Source organism: Gossypium hirsutum, chromosome D12 (assembly GCF_007990345.1).
Source record: "Gossypium hirsutum isolate 1008001.06 chromosome D12, Gossypium_hirsutum_v2.1, whole genome shotgun sequence".
NCBI lineage: Eukaryota > Viridiplantae > Streptophyta > Magnoliopsida > Malvales > Malvaceae > Gossypium > Gossypium hirsutum.
In genome coordinates this window covers 12,501,513-12,526,880 of record NC_053448.1, presented here as the reverse complement: position 1 = coordinate 12,526,880, position 25,368 = coordinate 12,501,513, and the positions used below count along the sequence as shown (strand labels likewise).

The following is a 25,368-nucleotide window of genomic DNA, read 5'->3' as shown; positions in this document are numbered from 1 at the left end:
AGGTCAGATATGTTGAGCAGTGAAAAAGGGGTGACTTTAAAGAATAAAATGTACTAATTGGCCAAATCAAAATTCTGAAAATTTTATGGTAAGAATACATGTGAGTATAGTTTCAAGGAAAATTAAAGAATCTTAATTTGGAGCTCTGTAGCTTTAGATAAAAATGATTTAGTGACTCTAACTCAAATAGACAGCTTTGAGTTTAAATATAAGTGAAAAGTGAAATTATGTATAATGTTATTTAAGCATGTTTTATACATAAAGGATGTGGAATAGAGAGGAGGAGGAGGACAATAAAATGTATGAAAGAATTGTGTATAATGGTCATATGCCCGATTATAATCGGTAAATGTTAAATTGAATGGTAAATACATATTGGTACTGAAGGAACTATTGCGGTATTGAAAAACAATTGATCAAATGTTTAAGAAATTTAGTCATGACATATATATATGCGATAATAATGATATATGGGTGATTATATCATTGAGTTGCATTGATTAATTCGGTCTATGTGATGGAAATGTCAAGAACATTTGTCTTTGGTATGTGATGATCATGGTTTAAGCTCATATGGGAAAATAAAGTTTCATAGTATGAAAGTGTGGTATTGAAATATATATATATATTGGATTGAGAAATTGATTTGAATTATGAACATGAAAGATTGTGAATTGAATAAAATGGAAATGAAGCTTTGAATTACATGAGTAAGTATTGGGTCTCGTAGTTCCTATTTGTTATGAATATAATATTTTGAGGATATGTTGTAAAGAATTATAAAAGCATGTTAAAAATTTGAAGAGTTTAAATTTGAATGAAATTTTGTAACTCGGTTTGATACGTTTACATGTGTAAGTGTTCTAGTAATACCTCATACCCTATTCCGGAGTTGAATACGGGTAAGGGGTGTTACATAAACCCTCCTGATACGAAAGTCTTGGATACATGAGGAAAAGCCATAGGCTCCCACCTAACTTCATTTCCACTCAAGCTTGCCCTTCTTCTCTCCTGTCTTCTCTCCATTTCCTTTCTTCTTTGTTTTACATCTGGTCTATAGCCCAGACCAAAACGATCAAACTTTTCTTTCATCACTGGTACTTCAACTCCTCATTGCAAATATCTTCCCAATCCTTTTCCCGGTACAGCTCCTTTTCCCACCATTAATTGAAGGCCCATTCTTGTAGACCTGGATATCTTCGGTACTGGAATTCTATTCCCCTCAGCAATAAATGTTGCATTTACGAATTCTAAAGTCCGGAAAGAACATTCCATCGTCTCCTCATCCGTCTCCACGTATGGCGTATTGCTGGTTATTGATGCAATAATACCTTCCTCGGCATTTATTGTCACTAACCGTCCTTCTGACACTAATTTTAACTTCTGATGCAGCGATGAAGGCACAGCCCCTGCCGAATGTATCCAAGGTCTCCCCAATAAACAGTTATATGAAGGCTTGATATCCATTACAATGAAATCTACTTCATAAATATTTGGGCCAATCAGCAATGGTATCTCAATTCTCCCCAGAACTTTCTTTTCTGTTCCATCGCATGCCCTCACCACATTTTGACACGTTTTCATATGTGAGCTATCCACAGGTAGTCTATTGAGAGTAGATAAGGGTAGTACATTCAATGCAGACCCATTATCAATCAAAACTCCTGACACCATGCTTCCTTTACACAGAGCAGTAATGTGCAGAGCTTTAGTGGACCCCATACCTCCAGATGGTATTTCGTCATCGTTGACGAAGATAAAATTATCAGCACTTATATTGTTGACCAACCGACCCAATTGGTTGACAGAAATATCACTTGCCACGTATGCTTTATTTAAAGCCTTCATCAGCACATTTCGATGTAACTCTGAATTCATGAGCAAAACCAACAGAGATATACGAGCTGGTTGCTTATGTAGCTGTTCTACCACGCTATACTCACTGTGTTTCAGAAATTTTAAGAATTCAGTGGCCTCTTCTTCCTTTATTGGCTCTTTAATCAATGGCCTTAATTCAACCCTCCTCTCTTTTTGCTCTGCCGCAAGGACCTTTCCCTCTACCGATTCTGCTTGAGCATTTATCCGACTGTAGTACTCCTCAGTATTCATATAAGAACATGTCTTTTGGTTTTCTTTCACAACACTAATTGAAGTTTCCTTCCCTGAAACTGTTACCTCGCACTCATAATTCCAGGGGACATTATTGCTATCCTTATACGAAAACTTCGTCGGCTTTTGAATAACAATCTTCGGTGTCACCTGTGCCCTAACTTCAGTAACCTTAGGGCGCGAAATGATAATCACAGGATGATTAACCTTTGGAATCCTCGTCTCTGACTCCGATGCGCATATACTTTCTTTTCCTTCCACCTCTTCAAAAAACTCTATTTCTCCATTATCCATCATGCTCTGGATCAGAGCTCTAAACTTCTCACATCTTTGAATTTCATGTCCCATCTCATGATGGAACTCACAATAATTTTGGGTCTTGCAACCCCCCACTAAATCCGAAACAATTAAACCTCTTCCTACTATTTCTTTTCACACCCTCTTCAAAGGGATCTTTACCTCAACAATATTCTCCTTGACCTTCTTCCCTGTACCTTCACCCACCATGTTTACCCCAGCATCAGCATGATTGCGTAATGGATTTTCTGTACCTGATGAATCATCTAACTTGACAACGCCCATCTTAATGAGCTTCTCAACAAGCTTTTTAAAAGCAGTACAATGCTCTATGGAGTGCCCCGTAACTCCTGCATGGTAATCGCATTGTGCATTTGCGTCATACCATTTAGGATATGGAGGCTGTAAAGGAGTCAAATAAAATGGGGCAACAACGTGCGCGTTAAATAGATTCTGATACAACTCTTTGTATGACATAGAGATGGGTGTGAACTGGGGCCTCTCAGTATTTGGCCTCACACCAGATTCCTGCTTAGATGAACCCTGTTGACCTGTCACTACCTTCCTGGGCTAATTCACCGTAATTGACTTGTTGTATGTATTCACATTGTTCACCTCACTTTCTTTTTTCTTTGAGTTTTGCCTTCTGTTGTTCTCTCCAACATCAATCTTCCCGCTCTTTACAGCACTTTCAATCATCTCACCACTCATGACTATGTCAGCAAAATTTTTCGTGGCACTGCCTAACATGTGTGTGATGAAGGGGGCCTTCAGCGTATTTACAAAGAGCATCGTCATTTCTCTTTCAAGGAGCGGTGGTTGGACCTACACGGCCACCTCCCTTCACCTCTGAGCGTACTGTCTAAAACCTTCATTCAACTTTTTCTCCATGTTCTGCAAAGTAATCCTATTAGGAACCATTTCCGCCACATGACTGTACTGTTTTATAAAAGCCTGTGCTAAATCCCTCCAAGAGTTGATCCTAGCACGGTTTAATTGATTATACCATTTAGACGCTGCCCCTGTGAGGCTATCCTGAAAACAGTGTATCAATAACTGGTCATTATTGACATACCCAGTCATTCGCCTACAAAACATAGTAATGTGGGCTTCAGGGCAAGTGGTCCAATTATACTTCTCGAAATCCGGCATTTTAAACTTGTAAGGGAGCACTAAATCCGGTACCAAACTTAAATCCTTAGCATCAATCCCATGGCATCTTTCAGTAGTTTCCATCGCTTTGAATTTCTCCTCAATCCACTTACATCTTTCTTCTAATTGCTTTGGTAATTCCTCTTTTGTTTTCTCTTTTCCAACTACTTCATCGAAATTAGGAACAATAGGATTGGCAGGATTATTCTCAGGATTGGAGCCTGATCCGACCTGGAAATTCATCGACCTTGAAGCATCGACCTGAAATTGTTGAGGCCTAATCGTAACAGAAGATTTACGCGGGTGCACTTCCGCTTGGGGCAGCACATATGGAGGAGTGAAGCCGGGAGGATATAGGAGTTCGTCATCACCTTCCTCCTCAACATTGGCCATGGGGCCCTTTCCTTTATCCTTTCCACCAGTCAAGAATTGAGTTAACTGGGTCATCATGCTTCCTTGGGATTCTGCCATTTTATCCATCATTTTCTGTTAAATCTTCTCGAACTGCTCCTGCATTTGCTGCTGAATTTGATCCTGCATTTCTTTCTGGAATTGCTCAATCTTTTCTAATCTTTGATCCATACTTCTTGATTTTGCTCGTGTACCGTAATGGTGCTGAGTTGGCTGGTTAGATTCCAGATTAACTGAGGAATGATTTTGATTTAATCAGAACCCTTTGATAATTTTTAAATGCATGCAATGCGATGTATGAAAAATGAATACAGAAAAGGCGTTAATTCTAATTTCAATTACTTTCAGAAAAAACTTTATTAGAAAATAAATTTCTTTACATAGAATGGGTTACAAATATGGCTTTGCCCTAATACTTAAGACCCTGATCTTTTTAAGCAACGATGCTAACTCTTGTCCTTGATCTGACTCTAGCTCATACTTTACGCTCAATGTGTCAGCTTGTACAGCCAAAGTTTGTAAGTGATCTACTACCTCTCGAATCTGCACCACAGCTTCTCCCATAACGCGATCCCTATTTCTGACTTGATCTTGGAAATAATGAAGTTGCTCATTCTGACGACCTTCCTTTGCCTCTAGATGCTCAATCCGAACCTCACAACTTCGTAATGCTGCTTCCAACTCTTCTATCTTACCCTTTATCTCTTCAATCTTGCTTAAGCTTGCCTTTAGCTCTACTACAGAATTTCGACTTCTGTATTGACGAAGAGACCCTTCTAACTCAACCACCCTGTCTTTTGGTCTCTTTTTTCCTTTTGGCTCTCTGACAAGCTCCTTTCTAATGCTTCATTTCGAGCTTGCACTTCTCGAAATTTTCTTTCCCACCAGTCTAACCTGTTTCTTTCTTCTCGAATTTCTTCACGCCACTGCTCTGAAGTTTTTCCAAGCCCTGCAATTCTCATCGACAGACGTAGCTTTTTATAATCCGTCTTCAAGCTATTTAATTCTTCTTCAGCCTTATTCTTTCCCTTCCTTAGCTTATTAGCCTCGATCTTCTGAACATCCACATCCAGTTTCAAATTCACCTTTTCCTCCTCTATTTGCTCTATTTTCTTCTCTAATTCTGCAATTTTCCTTTCAAAGTCTTGCTTTATGATTTCCAGCTCAGTAGGGACAACACGCAAATACTCCTCTATTGATTGACTATTTTCTGAACCCAGCCCAGGAATGTTATCGTTAATCCTCTTAGCCCACCATTCGCCATACTCGAGAGTTGTCATCGGACCCACAGCTAATCCCTTCATTCGGTGAGTCTGATTCCATGCACTGACCATCTCACGAACTCTCCTCTTGTAACCATCGCCCCTGTACGAGAATTCACACTCGGCCAATCCCTGAGTTGCAGGCACGAACTGTCTTGACCTGTATTGCCTTAGTACTAGCAATGGTGCATACCCAACGGCTCCCCAAATCCTAATCAAAGGAACCCAATCAAAATGCCCACATCGATATAGGATCCCGTCTGGAAGCAACCACGGAGCTCTCCACTCGATATCCCCCTCCTGCAAATTCTGAAAAATAACTATCCATTTCTTTTTCGAGATGTCATCCCTCCTCGGTGTAGCCACTATTTCTTTCAATGGTGAATAATTGTCAGAGAATACCCGATACGAAACCTTATCGACCTTCCAAAAGTGACTATGGAACCACGCAAGTAAGAGCTGCGCACATCCAATGAATCTACCTTCTCCCACTCTCCGGCACGCATTCAATGACCAGAAGGTTTCTGCCAAGATTGCCGTCACTAGTGTAACTCTCTTTTCAAGCCGATCAAATAAGTCAGTGACTACCTCGTTTCCAGGGAATACACTTGCTATCTCCCTTTTGCTTGATCCGAGCTGTGACCCACTGCTCACTCATCCCTGTTATATTCATCAACCTCTTCAAAAAGGTCGGTGCATTTATAGCTTTCGAGTAGACCTTATCCACTAGAATCTTCGAACACCAAAGTAAAGCCATGTATTCTTCTATCGTAGGCACCAAATCGACATTCCCAAATGTGAAGCAACTGTAGGCCGGGTTCCAAAACTGGGCAAGAGCTTGAAACAGACGCTTATCTACCTTCATATCAAGTAAATAAGGTAAATCCCCGTAATTTGAAAAGAATAACTGTCTAATCTCATCATTCCATTGATCCCAAATCTCCTTCAACTCCTGCAAGTTGTTCTGGGTTACGCTAACACGGATGAAGTCCCATAATTCTGATACGTACCCCTCAGCCAAACTATCACCTTTTTCGCTCTGCGTCATCTCAGCCCAAGTTCGGACAGCCGCATTATCCTCCACTTTATCAAGAAACCCTTTTTTCATAATAAGCTTTCTATCTAGTAATTGAATACGAACCAACGCCTTTCTAAAATGAGATGCCATGTAATTGAAATGTTATGCAATCAAAGTAAAACACAAAAAGTCAGTATCAATTAAATACAATACAACCAAGAAATAGTAAAACTCCTAATTAGGTATCTACTAAGGTTAAGAGTAATTCTACCTAGGGTGAGTTCCTATGGTTCACTATATGTGGTTTGGCTTCTAGAGCAAAGGTACCCGAACCAGCAGATTCTTCGATCCTCACCCATTATAGGATCATATAGACCGAGTTCGGTTCAGGGGAATACATTTCCCTATGGCTGCACGGAGATGAAAATCTCACGAAGACATAAGTACAGATGTATCCCGAAAGTGATCCACTATCCTGCACGGAGGTGAAAACCTCACTAAGGAGTAGCTTCTCACTCCCACTTAAAGGGGTAAAAATGACAGATGTTATGAGATGCAAAATGCAAATAAGATAATAGACTTAAGCCAAACAAGCAAACAATGAGAATCAATGAATGCAAAGGCAAATTATGATTTAAAAAAAACTTTAATTTTCGACAAAAAGACACCAAATAATCAATTTATGGCTCGACTCTCGAAGTCCCCAGTGGAGTCGCCAAGCTGTCGAAACCATTTTTTTGAAAACAAAAATTTAGTTATCGACTTTTAAACAAACAAAAATTAGAGTCGCCACCGATCCTTTATCGAGGTGTGATCGGTTCACCTAAAATAATTTTGGCCTACGAAATTTGAGAAAATAGGTTCGGGAGTCAGTTACGCACGCGGAAGGGTTAGCACCCTCGTAACGCCCCAAAAATCGGTACCAAATTGATTATTTAATGTCTTGGTGTCAAAAATTTAAAAGATTTTAAAAAAAACTCAAATATTGAAATCTGAAAAGGATAGTCAATTATTCAAGTCATGCGAAGAAATTGAGACCCAATACGTTAGGGTACAATTTCTCAAAATCCTCGAATTTTGAATATCACTTTTGCTTTATAAGTAAATCTTCATTTCGAGGAAGCAATTATGTCATGCCCAATACTTTAGGACATAACAAATTAAGTTCCCAAAAATGATTTTTACTTATATATTTTAAATAACATATTCTTGGTTATTTGGAATTAACAAAGAAAACCAGAACCCAATACGTTAGGGCTCAATTTTCCTCGAAAATCCCTAACTTTGAATATCGTTCATTATTTTGAAAACCTTTGAATCATAAAAAACGATTTTAATATTTTGACAAAAACAAAATGTATTTGAAAAATACGTTAAAAATGTCAACGCGATATGGAACAAATATTTTAATTTAAATTATGTATATACATAAGCATAATATATAAACAATTTTAGCAAATATGTATATGGATATGAGAGAGAAAAAACGTAAGTCATAAAAAGCAATGATAAAATACATATAAAATAATAACGCATTTAAAAAAGAATGTATAAGTATAATGTATTAGTAAATATAAAAACATGGAAAATATTTATAATAGCCTTGAAAAGAGTACGAAAATATATATGTACATGTTATAAAAATAATTGTATAAACATAAAAATTATAAAATTGGGAAACCGTATAAGTATTACAAAATATAGATATATACATATATACAACAAGTATGAAAATAGAATACTAATAGAATAATAAAATATGTATATGTAGTTAAAACATTTAAAATACATATGTATTATAAAATACATAGGCGAGTATATATGTAAATATAATAATAATAACAAATAATACAATAACAACGAAAAATGACAAAAGGACTAATTTAAACCTTAATTTAAAAAAAAGGGTAAGTTTGAAAATAATAAAATACAAATGGACCAATTAGAACACGTAATTAACAGTGGGGGACCAAAATAGAAATTAATCCCTTCCACTAAAACACTGCACTGCAACACAGGTTAAATTGAAACAGTTATAAAACATGTGGCCAAATTTATAAGAAATAAATAATTTAATTTAAAAGCACTGTAAAAAGAAAGGACCAGTTTCGAAAATCAACCATTTGAATAAAAAAACAAATCAATGGCCATTAAACGGCACCACCTTTCGTTAATATTTAAAAAAAATAAGAAAAAAAATTTCCTTTAAAAATATCTTTATTTCATTTTCTTTAAAGAACAGAGGGGAAAAAGGGGGGTTCTCTGCTAGGTTTTTTCTTAGCACCCCCCACACGTCGCCACCGTCAAAGATCCACCGCCGCTAAGTCGTCCCTTGGCCTCCGACGACGCTCCGGCGACGCTCCGGTGACACCAGGTAAGCCTCCTTTCTCCCCCTATTCGTTTATTTGCTTTAAAAAACAAAGAAGAACGTCAAAAAAAAACAGTAAAAATAAAGAGAAAAAAAACAAAATAATCACCTTCAAAAACTTTTTTCTTTTCTATTTCTTTTTCTTTTGTACTTTCTCTTAAATTTCGGTACAAAAATTTTCTAACCCCATTACAGAGATTGATTGGCCTTTTTATAGCCGAATCCAAAAAACAAAACCCTCAAAAACACTCTCCCCACTTACATTTTTGCCATATTTTCTGCTATTATTGATCGTTTGCTGCATGTGTGTGGGGAAAACTTGCGTTGTGCGAGGCAACTGGACGTGCGAGCAAGAACGTGGAGCAATGGGACGGTTGCTGCGGCGTGAGGACGTGTGTGGCGCAGGGCAAACTGCCTAGGGTTTCTGCTGAACTTTTTGGGCCACTCTGTAATTGGGCTAGGATTAATAGTTTGGGCTTTATTGACTTGGGCCTTATTGGGCCAAATGTATTTGGGCCGTTGTTTTATTTTTTTATGCTTATTTATTTGGGCCCGGGCTTAAAATTGGGTATTACAATTATATTTTAGTAATAATATAAAAAATTTATTATAACTTGTTAATATTTTAATATATGAAATATAGATTGTAAATATTTTTAAGCAATAAATATTAATTATTTATAAAATTTAATTAGAATATATAAACTATATTTTAAATATTTAAATATAACCATTAAATATTTGTAATTAGTATTTTAAAAAATATTTTTTATTTTTAATTAATGATTTTAACACAATTGTAATTAAGCACCAAGAAAAAAAAAGAAAAATACTATGTTATTAGAGGGGTAAAAAAGTAATTAAGCACTAAAAGTGTTTTTGGGAGAGAAAAAGCTAAAATTTTTAGTTTCTCCTTTTCAGCTCCTTTTCAAAAGTGTTTTTGAAAAGCACTTATAAAAAGCCAAAAATTTGCTTTTGAAAAGCACTTCTGAAAAGCTAAAAATTTCAGCCAAAAGCAGCTTGTTCTTCATAGCTTTTCTTTCAAAAGTTCTTTTGGAGTCAAAAGTATTTTTTTAAACAATGAAGAACTGGCTCTAAACCAAACCAATTGATTTTGAACCTATTTGAAATAATTGGTTGCATTACTACTCTTACAAATGACGTTTTTAATGTCTTTATTTTCTTTTGGATCTATATTTTTTGTGTGTATTTTGTCCCAACTTTTTAAAGTTATTTTGCAAGGACTTGAAAGAGGGTACTCTTTTTCTTATTTTAATATCTCACATGGGATAGCCGATGAGTTATAAAGGACTAAAAATGATTTTTTTTAAAAAAATATTTTTAAAAATTTTAGAGTTAGGACTAAATTAGTATATTTTGTAAATGTTGAAGGCCAAATTTATTGAATTTTCTAGAATTAGAACTAAAATGACAATTTTATAAACATTGAAGGCTAAATTTGTTGAATTTTTTATATTTAGGATTAAATAGATAGAATGTGTAAACATTAGAAGGCTAATTTTTGTAACTAGACCAATAAGAAAAGCTCACATCAACTCAAAGTGACTAAAATATTTAATTTCGGTAGTTTAATGACTAAATTGAAAAAAACTATTAGTTGGGTGACCAAAATAAAATGAAAGGTATAGTTGGGTGACCAAAATAAAATGAAAGGTATAGTTGGGTGATCATTTTTGTAGTTTACCTATAAAAAAATAGTTTTCAGTATGAATTTAATATTTCACATCATCATTTAACAAATAAAATTTAACGGAAAGGGTTAATTTACACATTCCAAAACGTATAAAAATTAATTTATCTATTTTTTTAAATAAAGAAATCGAAATATAATTCACCCTAAGTAGAGATATATGTTTTTTTTTCTTATCAAATACCAATTATATGGATATTATTACTCAATTTTTTTAATTACCATAATAGGCCAATTTTTGGAATAATTATGGGAATAGGCCAATTTAGGGAAAACCCTTCCACTTGGAAGCATTTTTTCCCAGTGTTATATTAGGGTTTAGGATAGTTAGGGTTTATTTAAAGTTTTTTTATGGTTTTGAGTGTTTAAGGGTTTAAAGTTAGGGTTTTAAAGTAGGGTTTTGGGTTAGTTTAGGGTTTGGGGTTTTAAATTTTAAATTGATAAAATTTTTAAAATAATAATTGTAATTGAATTTGATATTTAAGATATTCTTATTTACACCAATTGTATATTCAAATTTGATTTTGCAAATCGATTAAAAATCAAAACTCGGAGTACTCGAGTCGGATGTAGAACTAGTTTTAAAAATATTTGCTTTTTTTTAATCTTAGGTTGATCCGGTATTTCAGTAAAATACTTATCTAGTGTATTAATTTTGTGAAATGATAACAATAGTCTTCTAAAAAAACATAATAATAAAAATCATTGATACAATATAAATGTTCAATACAACGATAAATTAATCAGTCCAAATGTTGGTTAGAATCTGTGCCACATTGGGTGGTCGACGATTGCGCGTTGGATTCCCTCTTGGTTCAGCCTTCGAGTGGGGTTGTGGTCTCGGTAGCTCATCATCTTCGCCTTCAGTCGATTGCGATCTGTACGTTCTCGGTTGACATCGTGCATCTCTGGTCTAGGAATAGGTGGTTGGGAAGACGACCCACCTTGGTAAAACAAAGATCCTGGAGGTGTTTGAGTCACAAACGACGAATAAACATAACTATGTTGAGTCTCATACACCAAGGGATAACGAGTGGACTATTCGTCGGTGCTTGAAACATAGACGACCTATACGTCGTCGTCGACATTATCATCATCAGAAAAGTAGATGACATGGGCGTGTAATATATCGGAGATGGATGTCCAAAAGTCTAACTTGACATAGAACTAGAAGTAGAAAAATGTGGTGCAACATATGATGCTTGTATGAAGATAATAGGGTTAGAATACGCACCGGAATAAGACGGTACATACTGACCGGTAGGTGGTGTGGGCATCGGTGATGCAACCATCAGTGTTGGTTCTTGCATAGGCACTGATGATGGAGTCGCCTCGCCATCCCTTAGATTTAAAGGGAGTCGTCATAGCCTACTCGTATGGGGATGCTGACGTCTCATCTCTTCCCCATACAAAAATGGCTTGCCATAGATCCTAAACCATAACATGTACTGTAATGCCCCAAAATTTTAGAATTTAAATGTGAGAATCTGCAATAATTAATTTCTGCATCTGTGGTTCTGTACTCTGCTTATGTGTTCGAGGTATGGAGTTTGAGTCACATTGTTCAAAGTTTTATCATTTTAGAATAAACCCTATTAGTGCATCACATAACAAACTGTAAATTTGTGAGATCCTATGTCAAGAATGAGACTGCTGGTTCATTGGTTAAGCATCTGACTGTATTCTGTCTAATTTCGAGTTCGAATCCTGTAATATGCCATAGCGAATATTTTTGCTAAGTGTGGGAAGTTGATTAGAAGTTAATAGAATTTTAAAGTATCATTTTCTTCTTCGTTATTTCTTTTTGCGTTTCTTTCATCTCTTTTCCTTTTTATTTTCAATATTTTTACTTTTCTTTTTCTTCATTTTAATTGTGGTCGTAAGTGGCTACGGTCTAGTCAAGATTATACACTATAAATCGCATCGATCGAAAGGTTATTGAGTAAGTCTCAACCAGTCAGTTGTCTGCACAATTTTCCTTTTGTTCTTCGTAAGTTACTCTAAGTTAAGTATTATGAGTTCCATACGAATCGTTGATAGAGGATTGTTGATTTTTCTATTTAGGCAGAAGTATCGAAAGTGGTGAACAACGACACACTAATTCCAACGATTGCTATTGATTTTTCGGTAGGTATTGAGTTAATTGAAAGTTTCGTGTTAAACTTTTGACTTGGGTTTTAGGAGTGAAATTGGGAATGGTTGTCGATAAAATGATTTAATTGTTTAGTTGAATACTTAGTTTTAGGCTTTGGAGATCCTCATTGTTGTTGTTGTTGCTTCGAAATCTCTCCAGGTGCATGCTGAAAACCTTAATTTTTGTGAGTTTTGGTTGCCGAAAATGGTGGCTATCGATGCCACACGGCCATGTGTCAGGCCGCGTGATTGGTCGTGTAACTCACTATTCATCGATTTGGGGCCACATGGGCAAGGAGCATGGGCGTATGTCCAGGCCGTGTGTGGCCATATTAGTGCAGGGTTCACACGAGCAAGGACACGTGCATGTGTTTAGGCCGTATAACTCACTGTTCATTATCTTGATACTACACGGACAAGGACATGGCATGTGTCCAGGCCGTGTAACTCTTTGTTTGTGACTTAAGACCACACGGCTAGGGACATGGGCATGTGCTCAAGCCGTGTAACTCACTGTTTATGTTTTGGAACCACACGAGCAGAGGACACGAGTATGTGTCCAGGTCGTGTGGACCATACGGGAAAGGACACGGGCATGTGTCCAGGCCGTGTGTCATATAAATTGAGTCAGAATCTTGAGTTTTTGAAGCCGTGTGTATGACCGACATTGATCTTGATTTCCTCAATGCTTGAATGATCTAAGTTTGATTGTATGATGGCTCTTTGATGCTCTATGATTGACATATGTATAACATAACTATATATATGTACTGTGATAGCTATAATTGATATTGAACTGTACTTTATAAAAGTGGATATTGTATACGGCATATGTATAGGTTGGGATTCTGTGAAGAAGGAAGTACTCTGATCTGAACTAGTGGCTAAGCCACAGTACGAGTAACTCTGAATCTTACGCTTTGACGCATACTGGTTTAGCAGGTAAGCTGCGACTCTATAAACGTGTTAGACAGACACTCTATAGTGTGTAGGGTTGGATAGGCATTGAACGCCCTAATAGTGTGTTGGGATGGCCGAAGATGGAGTGTAGAGGTTAGGAGTAGGAAAATTTGCATATGAAGTTGATCTGTTCTGTAAATGAAACCAAGACTGCTTTTGCTTCTGTAACTAAACCGTTTTGTATCTGAACTAGAATGACTTCTGTTGCTTAATCAAATCTTGAGAATTCGAGAATGCCTTTTCAATTGTATTATACATGAATGAACCTCTTTTATATATTGAGTTCACAACTTATTATTTTCTGATTGAATCGCAGGTGGTTCACAGACTTGAACGGGTCGGCGCTGTGGGAGCTCGGTCAAGTTTTTATCTTTCTTTTTAAGTATTACTACTAGGAATTTCGATATTATATGATGTTTTGGTATTTGTGAAGATTATATGCTTAGTTAATTGTTGTGATGGATATTATGTGATGAATGATTTATTTTGATTGCGTTATAATTATGGTATTTTTAGTATTAATGATGTAACTCTCTGAACTTAGTCTAGACGTCTAGGCTGGGTTTAGGGTGTTACATGTACTTTGGACCACATGCTAACTCCGGAGCAACAATATGTTCGCGAGTAGGTAAGATATCATACTGATTATTTCATATGTTGATATGTTAGGAGTGGAATACCGACCAATTCTTATCTGACCGCCGCAAGTCGATAGGATGCAAATAATCAAGGTTTTGAGGAGCCACGGGAATTGACTGCCATACTCCGAACTACCGCAGCGCTTTATCGATCTCGTGCATCTCGACAGTAGCGTACACTACCAATGGATAAAAACATTAGTTATATATATACTACTAAATACAAAATCCACTACCTTAATATTATATTGTTCAAATTTAAATAAATAGATACCTCCTCTTCCGATTGTTGGTCTAATAGAAGCCGTATATCTAGAAGCTTAATAGGTAATCCCACATGACTTGGCCAATGGTTCCACCTATTTAAATAACTTGTTAGCACAATAATTTTAATTTTAATCAATTTTATTATGGTAATATCTAATGAATTTTACATTGTTATGAGTGGGAATGTATACAGATAGTTCACTCGAAGACGTAAAAATGGAAACCGGTACCACGCTCATGATTGCAATAGTAAAATGCAACTACCAATTTTGTTTTTTCGTGGTTGCGTCGCCCAACACATCTCTCGGTTCAATGTCACCAACATGGCGGACCCCCAACTGAGTTCGTCCGCTCCTCTAAAATCAACGAGTTCCAGGAGCCACCTTAGATGAGCGAGATTTCGTGACTTATTTGGCATCAGGATACCCCTGATGATCTGAAGGATGTACACCCGAGCGTGTTGTTCTCTTTTGACTTCAGTCGAATTCTTGTCCATCCCCGTGAAATTTCTTTATAACCAACCCATTTCAATTCGACCTCTATAAATTTACTCCAGAACCGAACCCAAAAGTTCACCACATACGCCTCCCCAATCAATAAACTGAACAGACCAGGTGACCACTGACCCATCGACCAGTAACCCCAACTATAAATGCACGTCCTCTAGAGTGATAGTACACTCGTCGCATGTAAGATGGAATGAGTCGTCTCGGGTCTCCACTTCTCCACTAACGCGCTTACGAGTTTTGGATCCAACTTACACCCTGGCCTACAAGGGCCACGTGCCAAAAACTGGTTTCCCTCAAGTACGGTTCGATCAACGATGATGGAGGACCGGGTAGATTATGAATATGACATTGTAAAATTCGATCTTTCGCCTATTCATGTAAAAAATATAAAAAATATTAAGTTAAAATATAACAATTAAATAAAAAATTAAACAAAATTGAAATTTATTAGAAATTATTTTTACCATTTGTAATTGATTGACAGAAATGTGCTTGTCATCATGATGGATTAGAGCACCGGTCATTGCTAATTATAGAACGCAAATTAATTTTTAATAAAAAAATATTTTCAAAAAATATTAATAAAAATTCTAATAAAAAATACAATCTAGATAGAAATAGAATTTAAGTAATATATTTAAGAGAGAATTTGAGAGAATTTTGAGAGTGGTTTGAGAATTTTGAGAGATTTTTGAGAGAATATTGTGAGAAATGAGTAAGGGTGGGAGGTTTATAATTTTTTTTACTGTTGGGGAGGGGGTGGCGGGCGAGGGGAACAACTATTTTAATTAGTCGTTGGGTGAAAAACGCGTCCAACTAGAAGCGTTTTTCATAAACGCTTTCGGCTGGAAGCATTTTACTGGTAACACGTAGAAAACGCTTTTAGCTGGAAGCGTTTTTCTACATTTCACCTGAAAACACTTCCAGCTAGAAGCGTTTCTCTTAAATCGACTTATTCTCGTAATTATTCTAAAAATCGGCCTATTTCGACAATTTTTTTAAAAAGAAAAGGGTATTTTTGAGTAATAAAGTCTGTTATATATGATTGTCAATTTTTCATGATTAACGAAATCACAATCAAATTAATTGATTTGAGTTTTCAAATTTGGGTCAGAATTCCCTAGTTTCAACTTTTGAGCCTTTTAACCGCTATCACTAGCCATGGCAAATGACAGATGCGACTTAAGAGTTAAGACCCGTAATAATTCAAAGGGCGCGATCCAGCCGTTGAAGACATGCTTTGTCAAAGATCTCGGATGCAGACCAACTGTTCGTGTTTTTGTCATAGCAAAAAACCATGACCCAAAGCTAGATTGATGATTATTTCCCAGTCTTTCCATTTTGATAAAATTGCAATGATTTTTGAACGATTCTCGCCTTTTAAAAACCTGTTTAGCCTCCTAAACCAACAAGTTCGCTCCTTTGCACGCGACCCATTCCCCAACAAACTCACTCATTACCTTCACCGAGCCAAGCTCATCGACTCAATCCGACTCGCTCTCCGTTCCAACTCTCCTAACTCACTCAACCCTCTTCTCCAAACTCGCCTCCTTGACTCCTTCGTTGTTGCTAACGCTTTTCGTTCTGCTCCTTCAGCGGACTCTGCCATTTCTTTCTTTGAAAACCTTAAGCAAGTTCCAAACTTTGCGCATTCACAGAATACGATTTTTGCTTTTGCTACTGTTCTTGCTAAGTTCAAGCGAAAGGAGGAACTCAAGGCCCTGATCGGTGATGCTAAAGATGGAAAATTTAACAATGTTAAAGTCAGTTTCATGAACCTTTTGTTTTGGTATTCTACTGCTGGGGACCTTCAAGAAGTTTTGGAAACATGGGAAGAGTATAGGAATGAGGAAAATCGCCTATCAACAGAGGCTCACAACATTGTCATGGGGCTTTATGCTCAAAAGGGTATGAATTTTGAGGCCGTGGAAGCTTTTCGAGGTATGATTGATCAAGGAGTGATTCCAAATTCCAGGACTTACACGATTGTGACAGAGCATCTTGTAAGGTTAGGGAAGTTGGGTGCCGCTATGGAAGTGTTCACTGTGTTGCCTTCAATGAGAATAAAGAGGACTTTGAAACAGTTTCTGATTTTGGTTGAAGGGTTTGTTGGTGGAGAACGGTTTGATGTGGTGAAAAGTTTGCTTAAAGAAATGAGGGAGGATGGGAAACTTCCTGGACGAGCAATGCGAATATATTTGGAACGAATGAAGGAGGCAGGGTTTGCAGGTGAGACGGATGAGTTTCTCGTAGAAATGTTGCCTGATGGAAGGATCAAGAGTGTAGGTTCTTGTGAGGATAGTAGTGACGAGGATGAGGATGGTGATGATGATGTAAATGAGGGAGTTGATGTTCATACGGTCAAACTGAAACCATGGTTGGATCCAAAAGCTTTGGCAAATGCCTTAAAACAATGGAGTCCTGAAGTGGTAACTATATTAGAAGATGCTAAATTTGTGTGGACTAGTAGGTTGGTTTGCAAAGTTCTGAGGAATTTCACTTCACCTGAGACAGCTTGGAATTTCTTCTGTTGGGTAGCTTCTCAGCCAGGATTCAGTCATGACATTTACACAGTGCAAAGAATGATGACTCTACTGGCACGCCATGGAAATGTTGAATTAGTAGATAAACTTATAAATAAAGTAAGGAGGGAGCAAATGATATTGCCTTTCAGCACCATCAGGTTGCTTGTTGAATTCTATGGCATTTCAAAGAATGCTGATGCTGCCTTGAAGGTCTTCCGCGATGATAGAACTCTCTGTGGTCACATATCAATGTTCAATCTAATGCTTTTATACTCTTCTCTCTTGATGGCATTAACAAAGTGTCGTAGGAATACAGATGCCCTGGATATACTTGATGAGATGATTCTAAATGGTATTTGCCCAGATATCCAGACATTTTCTGGGTTGATATATCACTTTGCACTACAGGGGGATATCAAAACTGTTCAGCAACTCTTTTCGATGATTAGACAGAGTGGCATGGAACCAGATGCCTATATGTTTAAGTTGTTAATCCAAGCTTATTGCAAGTGTCAGAGAGCTGCACTTGCATATAGAGCTTTTGTAGACATGAGAAATTCAAATTTAATGCCTGATGCTGCCACAAAAGACTTGCTCGTGAAAAGTCTTTGGCAAGAAGGCAGGCGAAAAGAGGCTGTTATTGTAGAAGAGAGGTATGAGGAGACTGATGGAGTCCTTCCACTGGCATTGCGCGGTCATGTATGGACAGTTAGCTCTGAAGATCTCACTAGAGTTTATAGTATTTATTCCAACAGTGTTATTGCCCCTGCATAGAGTTGTTTGCCTTCTACAAATCAAAGTATTTAGACTTTATTGTGGCAACCTTCTTTTTTCCTGCAATCTTTCAGGAATCCTAATTTTTGTCTTGTGTTATATCTGGATTGCAATTTGCAAATGTTAACTTGTTGAATCAAATTCTGAAATGCAATTTGATAGATAAGACTGGCTTAGCAAATAAGGCCAGAAAATTTTATCTTGGGACTTGTAGGTAAACATTGTTAGAGTTGCTTTTGGGATTTTATTGTCAGAACTGCTTTCAGGAAAGAAAGCCATGGTAACAAAAGGAAATGATGAGACTTTCATGTTGTTGGAGAATCTAATGGAAGTCATAGAAATTGAAGGAAAGGAGAAGAGAAAATGGATTGATCCGAACATAGAGAACTTTTATCCCATCAATGGTGCTCTAAGCTTGGCAGTATTAGGCGAGGGTCTGCTCCAGGAGCATCCTCTGACTGGCCAAGCATGGTAGAAATCGTCTTTAGCTGTTCTGTTCTTATTTACTCATCCTTTTAGATACTGGAAGGCTCTTGGTCTTCCAGGATAGAAACAGAAATTGCTCAAGTCATCAGTCCAATGGTAGTTTTCATGAAAAAAAAACAATGTTCAAGTTCGCTTTGCAAAACTGGGATTGATCTATTGTACATATTTTGCTTGGTTTTCATTTTTTTAAGATGTTTGGCTTGTCTTATTTATGTTAATGAAGAAAAGCAACAGATGCATTATACATGCACACAATTTACAAAGAATTGTGCATTACTGAAAATATTAATTTTATTTATCCATGCTTTTAACGCCATTCCGATGGAAAGGGTTCTTCTGATCGCTGTGCATCCAGTTGAATTCTCAACAGATATGAAACTACTTCAGCCATGCTCAGTCTGCTTTCTGGTTCTTCTGCCAAGCAGTTGATGCTCAATTTCAACATCTGGCGTGCAAGTTTCATCCAGAGGTGTCCTTTCAGGTTAGGATTGATTATGCGATCAATTTCAGCATCTGCATTCTCTCCTTTCATAATTGTTAGTATTCTTTCTGATAATAGTACTTCCTTTTCATCCTGCATAAAAACTGCTGGCTTTCCTGTAATCAGTTCCAGCAGAAGAACCCCAAAGGCATATATATCCATCTCAGGTGTCACCAAGCCATACTCAATGTATTCAGGTGCCTTGTAACCCTTTGTTCCGAGATAACTCCACATCGATGATTTTCTGCTATCTTCTCTTTCTGCTGATCGTGCTAGACTGAAGTTTGAAATCTTGGCCCTCAAATCTCGATCAAGCAGCACGTTGTCACTACAAATATCTTTATGCACATATGCTGGAGTGGTGAAGTTGTGAAGATAATGAAGCCCATTAGCAACATCTAAAGCAATATGAATTCTATAACCCCATACCTGGAATTTCTGGCAACTCTTGTTTTGAAGCCATTCTTTTAAAGAACCATTCTCCATGAACTCATAAACAAGGTAAAAGACACCAGAGTGCTCACAAGCCCCACGAAGGCTTATTAGATTGAAATGATTAATCCTTTGCAGCAAGCTTACCTCTTTATCTACAGCTTTGCTCATTTGTTTTATGGCTAGCAATTCTCCCTTGAGAACACCTCGATAAACAGAGGCACCCATCTTGTATTTGTTGCTGAAATTTTCTGTAGCCGCCTCTAGATCTTTGAAATCGTAAACTTTCAAATTTTGATCTATGCTCACCAGAACATCATTAGGTAACTCCCATTTCTTTCTCTTATCTTTTCTGGCAGCCTCCCTAGTTTTCTTATGATGTAAAAACATCAGCAGCAGCAAAAGGAAAAGTACCAGCAAGGGAACTCCGATTGCAAGCCAAACAGTGAATCTTTTCCTTGAGGGTTTGATCACATCTATTGGAGTGGTGGGTGAAGAAGCGGGTGGTTGTTGAAAGTGAATTATAGTTTGAGAGCTTGAAGGTTTGGTTGACAATGGAACCAGAACTGTTGTAAAGGGAAAAATAAGTGCGTCATCTAAATCAATTCCGTTTGCATCACCAACACTTTCCATACTAGCATTGAATCTCTTACTGATATCATGGATGGTGTCTTCCCAATGAACCACATAAGTCATTAGAAATTTAATACCATTTAATGTTTGATTTCTTGTGGGACAAGCACATCTAAGTGGTACTTGTAAAACCGAACCAACTTGCAAGCCTGAATCACTATTCTCCTTACTAAGAGACTTGCAGGTCGACAACCCTTGATAGGTATTGTTGGCAATCGAAAAATAATCGACTTGCTTACTTGGAATGATGTAAGAAGTGTTGGCTTGATAGTACTGACCTGAACAAGAACAATTCACTGGAACAATCACCTCTTTGTTTGCAGGGAAGATTGTAGAAAGTGAAATATTGTTGATGTGTGCAAGCTCCAATGGATCTGCAGATGTAAGGTTCGAGATGGTTGAGATTGAGTCATAAGGAGGATAAGATTTGAATATCAGAAAGGCCTGACAAGATGGCTTTTCACCATTGCAAGTGTAAAGAAAGGCTGAAGATGAGCCTGTTTCATCATTTTCGGAACAATTCAATATTGAGTTTCCTGAGTAGCTTTGCTGAGCATGGAACTTATGCATGAAAACACATAATAATATGAAGAAACCGAACCGAAACTGATCCATGACAGGAAGAAGGGAAAACCGAAAGTGTTTAGATAGATTAGAGAAACAATAACATGGTTGCAAAGATGGAAGAAAAAAGGTTTTGTTGACTTGAATGTGCTAATTGTTGGAGTCTTCCAGGAAGATCAACTGCTGAGGCGCTCAAGATTATTTAAGATTAGGGGGAAATTCAAGCATGATGATTGGACTAGGCCAACTCTGAATGGATTGAAAATGACACAAAAAGTTAAAGAAAACGAAAGTAGGAATCATCAAACAGTGTTGAAAATTTCCTTGGGTGGGAAAACCGAAGGTTAACAAACAGAAATACAGTGGCTGTTTTGGATACAGGAATCATGAAAATGATGGGATGAAATAAGATACAAAGGAAAAATAATTGAATCTGTCCATGTCTGATGATGGCGGCTAAAAGTTGGGAATATTGTAAAAAAAAAAAAAAGGATGTCAAAGCAAAACGAGTTTTGTTCCCACTATTGGATGAGAATTAAGTTACTGTTTTAAACAAGATATGAAACACGATTCATATATAGGATTTCATTGTTCATCGTTCATTGTTCACCCTATTTGTCGCCATAGCTGATGAATTCCTCACATCTTATGCGCTTGTTTTTGTTCATATTATGAGAAACAATCTTAGGGCCCTTGGGTTCACAAGTTGAACTCAGTGCCGCACGTTTTCTTATCAAACGCGTTAAAGCAATTGTTTGGATTGCAAATGAAAAATTCCAAAACCCATTGGTGCTACTTTTTCTGACCGGAGGAAAAAGCTCCGGTGCTTCCACGGTGAGAAATAAAACGTTTTTATTTGACAAAAATACCCTTTTTTTCATTTATGATCCTTTTTTTTACCCTTCGTTAAAAGTTTGTGATACATATTAAAAATATCGAAGTAGATATTTTAAAATTTTATCTTATGTGTGAAAATAATACTTCACATGATTATAATGAGATTAATTAACTATAAAAATAATTAAAATATTTATCATTTAATATAAAAATTAATATAAAATGATTATATAATTAATTTAAAATTTTCTATTGTACATCATTTTTAATTTATTGTCCTTAATAGTCATTTTCTATTTTTACCTCACTGATATACTTGTGTTTGAATCTAAACATATACCTCCACAACGGATTTTAATCTTACTGCTACAGTATGTAATTTTACCACTATAGTAACTAGTATCACTGCCATCATTGTTTTTAATCCCACCAGAGGCAAACACACCGTTCATTCAAAAAAAGTTTTAAGGGTAGCTTTAGGGGCGAAACCAACAACTTTTTTTAGGGGTCGAAATTAAATTGTAATTTTTACGATAGCAAAAATTATAATTTCACCATTTTAATAACCTACATCTTTATAATTTTGAAAGGATTAAATCAAATTTTATATTTTTAGGGGGGCAAAGTGCAATTTTACCTTTTCTTATTTAAAATTTTAAAAATTTTAAAAGGCCTAAATGAAAATTTTTCCATTTTAGTGGGGTCGGGGCCCTGCTAGCCCCCCAGTTTCGCCCCTAGGTAGCTTCTTTTGGATGGATAGTAAGCTTAAAAACAGAGGTAGTGGTGAGATTGATTACTGTAACTGTAAGATTGAATAATGTATTAGTAAAATTAAAATCAACGGTGAGATATGTGTTTGGATTTAAACACAACTATGACAGTGAGGTAAAAATAAAAATTAACTATTAAGGACAAGTGTATATAATAAAAGTTTTAAATTATTTAATTTCTATAAAATTATTAAAAATTTATCCAATTATAATTTTATGAATCTTTTATAATTTTGTCTTTATATTATCGATGTAAATTATTTATTGCTTATTTAAGTAATCATTTACATTATTAGTAAGTAATTTATAGTTATTTTTAATTATTAACATATAAAATTTTAATACTAACATTTTATATATAAATCTTTTAATTAATGGTTGAACTCCCGTTTGAAATTTTGAACCAATGGAACTTCTTATTACCTTTTTGTCTTTTCGTGAGTAAACAATATGGTTTAATACAATGGGATGAAAAAGGACAAAAAAAAAAACGAAGGTCAAATTTGTCATATGAATTGGAGGTTTCAACTCCAGTGAAAAAAAGGGAGGTTGAGTTGCCAAACCGCACTGCACTGGTTTTAACCAAACGCTAGTTGCAAAGCCCGTGAAACCAACTGAAACGTGCGTTCGGTGGCATCCAAAGGCAGCCTGGTCAGCTTGTGATTTCGTAAGAACTTAAAAAAAGACAACTAGTCTGTTTCTTTGGAATTCTAGGCAAAATCTAAATCTTGTGATCTTCAGAAATTCTTTCATAAGTTGATGTTGGTCGCCATGGTTTTTATATATATTTACATACAGACGCTTTCAGCAGCTTAAGCTTGAAGGTCCTGTAAACCATGACAGTATATATATATTAAAGATGAAAGGGACAACTCAAAGTCATTATGTCATCAATGGGGGAGGATTCATTGGTTTGACTTTATTAAGGTGGTTGCTCTTTCATCAAATGAAACTGTGATAACCACCATAAACTTCCAACTTTCAAACCATTACGCAATGGATTCTAATATTCCCATGATATTCTTTTGCCGTTGAAAGTCAGGACTATTATTATAAAGCAAATGGAGCAAGAACCTTCTTTCATGTTCAATTATTAGTAAAGAATACGACTTCTGACTCAGTCAATCACCCAAGTTTCTCTGCCAAGATACAATACTGGAAAGAAGAATAAGCAAGCTATACCAAACCAATAACCAAAGCAATGGCAACCACATTGACAATTCTAATCCTCCGATTTCTGTTACCATAAGTAAACTTGCAATTACAAGACACGAGATGCCGGGTACAATGTCTCTCGCAATCTCTCAGCCACCCAATCAAGTGCAACAACGAATAGGATGAAACGAGAAACTGTTTACAAACAACAGACGTTGTTTATCAAACAGGAGATGTGAAACAGTCATATACTATCACCACATTTGTATTAACAACCAACTGATATGTTAAATTCTTGTCTCTAACCTGGAAACGTTTGAGGAAAAAACAGGTTTGAAGCAATGGTAATAAATGCAATCTAACAACCAAATTGCCCCTGCAACATTTGCTGAGAATTTGTTAAGTATGACTCATATTTCAGTTAAATTTGAGAAATAATATTTTAGTTAAACTCTATTTATTTGTTTCAATCAAAACCTGATTAGTCAAAATTATTTTATTATTATTTAACCTATGAATTTAGCCTATAATTAGGCTCTTTTACAACCTTAGAAAATACACCCATTAAGAGATTAGAACTCATAACACTTTTAGAGAATTTTGTGTTTACGTTTTGAGGGTTCTTTATTTTTTGGGCTTCGGGATTTAGTTTTTATCTTCATCTTTGTACTCTTCATTCTTTTGCCATTATAGTAAATTTATTTTTGCCGTGGTTTTTTATCCTCTTTAGAGGGGTTTCTTCACGTTAAAATTGTGTATTCAATTTCTCAATTTCTTTCGTTATTTTTACTTGTTCGTTGCTTAATCGGGTCGATCCCCAATAAGTGATATCAGAGCAAGTTCAATTTTCGTAGATCAGCCTATTCAGAGATGGCAGCAACAAGGTTTGAAATTGAGAAGTTTGATGGTGTCACAAATTTCAATCTATGGCAAGTTCGGATGATAGCAATTTTAGTTTAAACTGGCTTGAAAAAGGATGTTATCGGAAAAAAAAACTTTAGAATCTAAATCAAACAGAATAGGAAGAGCTTGATGAAAATGCCTTGTCTGCAATCCAGCTGTGCCTCGCGAATACGATATTGTAGGAGTTATTGATGGAGAAGACCTCATCCGCCCTGTGGAAAATGTTAGAAACTCTTTATGCGACTAAGTCTCTCGCTAACTGTTTAGTGTTGAAACAACGTCTATTTACGTTTTGCATGAATGAATGTGAGCTTTTTAGAGATCACATTAGTCAATTCATTACTCTTTTAAATGATTTAAAGAACGTTGATGTTTAGATTGATAATGAAAATCAGGCTATGCTATTATTGTGCTTTTTACCCCCTTCATACAAGTATTTTAAGGAGACCCTAATTTATGGCAGAGACAAACTCTAGTTCGAAGATGTGAAGGGTCATTTGTTGAGTAGAGACAAACTCGATAATGAGTTTGGTTCAGATAGCAAGGCAGATAATCAAGCTTCCGTTTTGGTAGCATCAAAGAAGTGAGACAAAAGGTGTTACTATTATAAAAAGTTAGGTCACGTCAAAGTAGATTGTTATAAACTGTGAAATAAAAGAGCCGCTGAGAGTAATGAGGAAGATGTAGCTGATGCTCATTTGGCCGATGAAAGCGGTGATGATTTCTTATTAGTGTCAACGAGCAATAACTCTAAGCTTACGTCCAAGTGGATCCTAGATTCGGGATGTTCTTTCCACATGTGTCCCAATAGAGAATGATTTTCTACATACAGTTCGGTTGAAGGTGGAGTTGTGCGCATGGGAAACGATTCATCCAGTAAGGTAATTGGTATTGGTACTGTTAAAATTAGGATACACGATGGAACGATTAGGACACTCTCAGATGTCAGGTATGTACCTGATTTACGAAAGAA

The 25,368-nt window shown here is 36.3% G+C and overlaps 3 protein-coding genes and 1 long non-coding RNA gene across 4 annotated transcripts; 2 read left to right on the top strand and 2 right to left on the bottom strand.

The window, feature by feature from the left end:
- Positions 1-1,110: 1,110 nt before the first annotated feature.
- Positions 1,111-2,457, bottom strand: LOC107941754 (uncharacterized). Its single transcript, XM_016875359.1, has one exon. The coding sequence runs from the start codon at positions 2,455-2,457 to the stop codon at positions 1,111-1,113; it is 1,347 nt and encodes a 448-aa protein (XP_016730848.1).
- A 5,683-nt stretch (positions 2,458-8,140) lies between these two features.
- LOC121224683 (uncharacterized) lies at positions 8,141-9,230 on the top strand. The gene is made up of 2 exons (XR_005922389.1): positions 8,141-8,623; positions 8,951-9,230. It is a non-coding gene; the product is annotated as an uncharacterized lncRNA (long non-coding RNA).
- A 6,726-nt stretch (positions 9,231-15,956) lies between these two features.
- On the top strand, positions 15,957-18,333 carry LOC107926518 (pentatricopeptide repeat-containing protein At5g66631). Its single transcript, XM_016857397.2, has one exon. The coding sequence runs from the start codon at positions 16,152-16,154 to the stop codon at positions 18,132-18,134; it is 1,983 nt and encodes a 660-aa protein (XP_016712886.2). The 5' UTR covers positions 15,957-16,151; the 3' UTR covers positions 18,135-18,333.
- Positions 18,334-18,927: 594 nt separating this feature from the next.
- LOC121224682 (lysM domain receptor-like kinase 4) lies at positions 18,928-20,949 on the bottom strand. Its single transcript, XM_041108486.1, has one exon. It carries the CDS (start codon positions 20,779-20,781, stop codon positions 18,928-18,930), a length of 1,854 nt encoding a protein of 617 aa, XP_040964420.1. The 5' UTR covers positions 20,782-20,949.
- Between the last annotated feature and the right edge of the window lie 4,419 nt (positions 20,950-25,368).

What these genes read in the sequence shown, in the direction of transcription:
- LOC107941754 (XM_016875359.1), bottom strand. Translation starts at nt 2,457, where the DNA reads ATGGGACATGAAATTCAAAGATGTGAGAAGTTTAGAGCTCTGATCCAG.
- LOC107926518 (XM_016857397.2), top strand. Translation starts at nt 16,152, where the DNA reads ATGATTATTTCCCAGTCTTTCCATTTTGATAAAATTGCAATGATTTTT.
- LOC121224682 (XM_041108486.1), bottom strand. Translation starts at nt 20,781, where the DNA reads ATGGATCAGTTTCGGTTCGGTTTCTTCATATTATTATGTGTTTTCATG.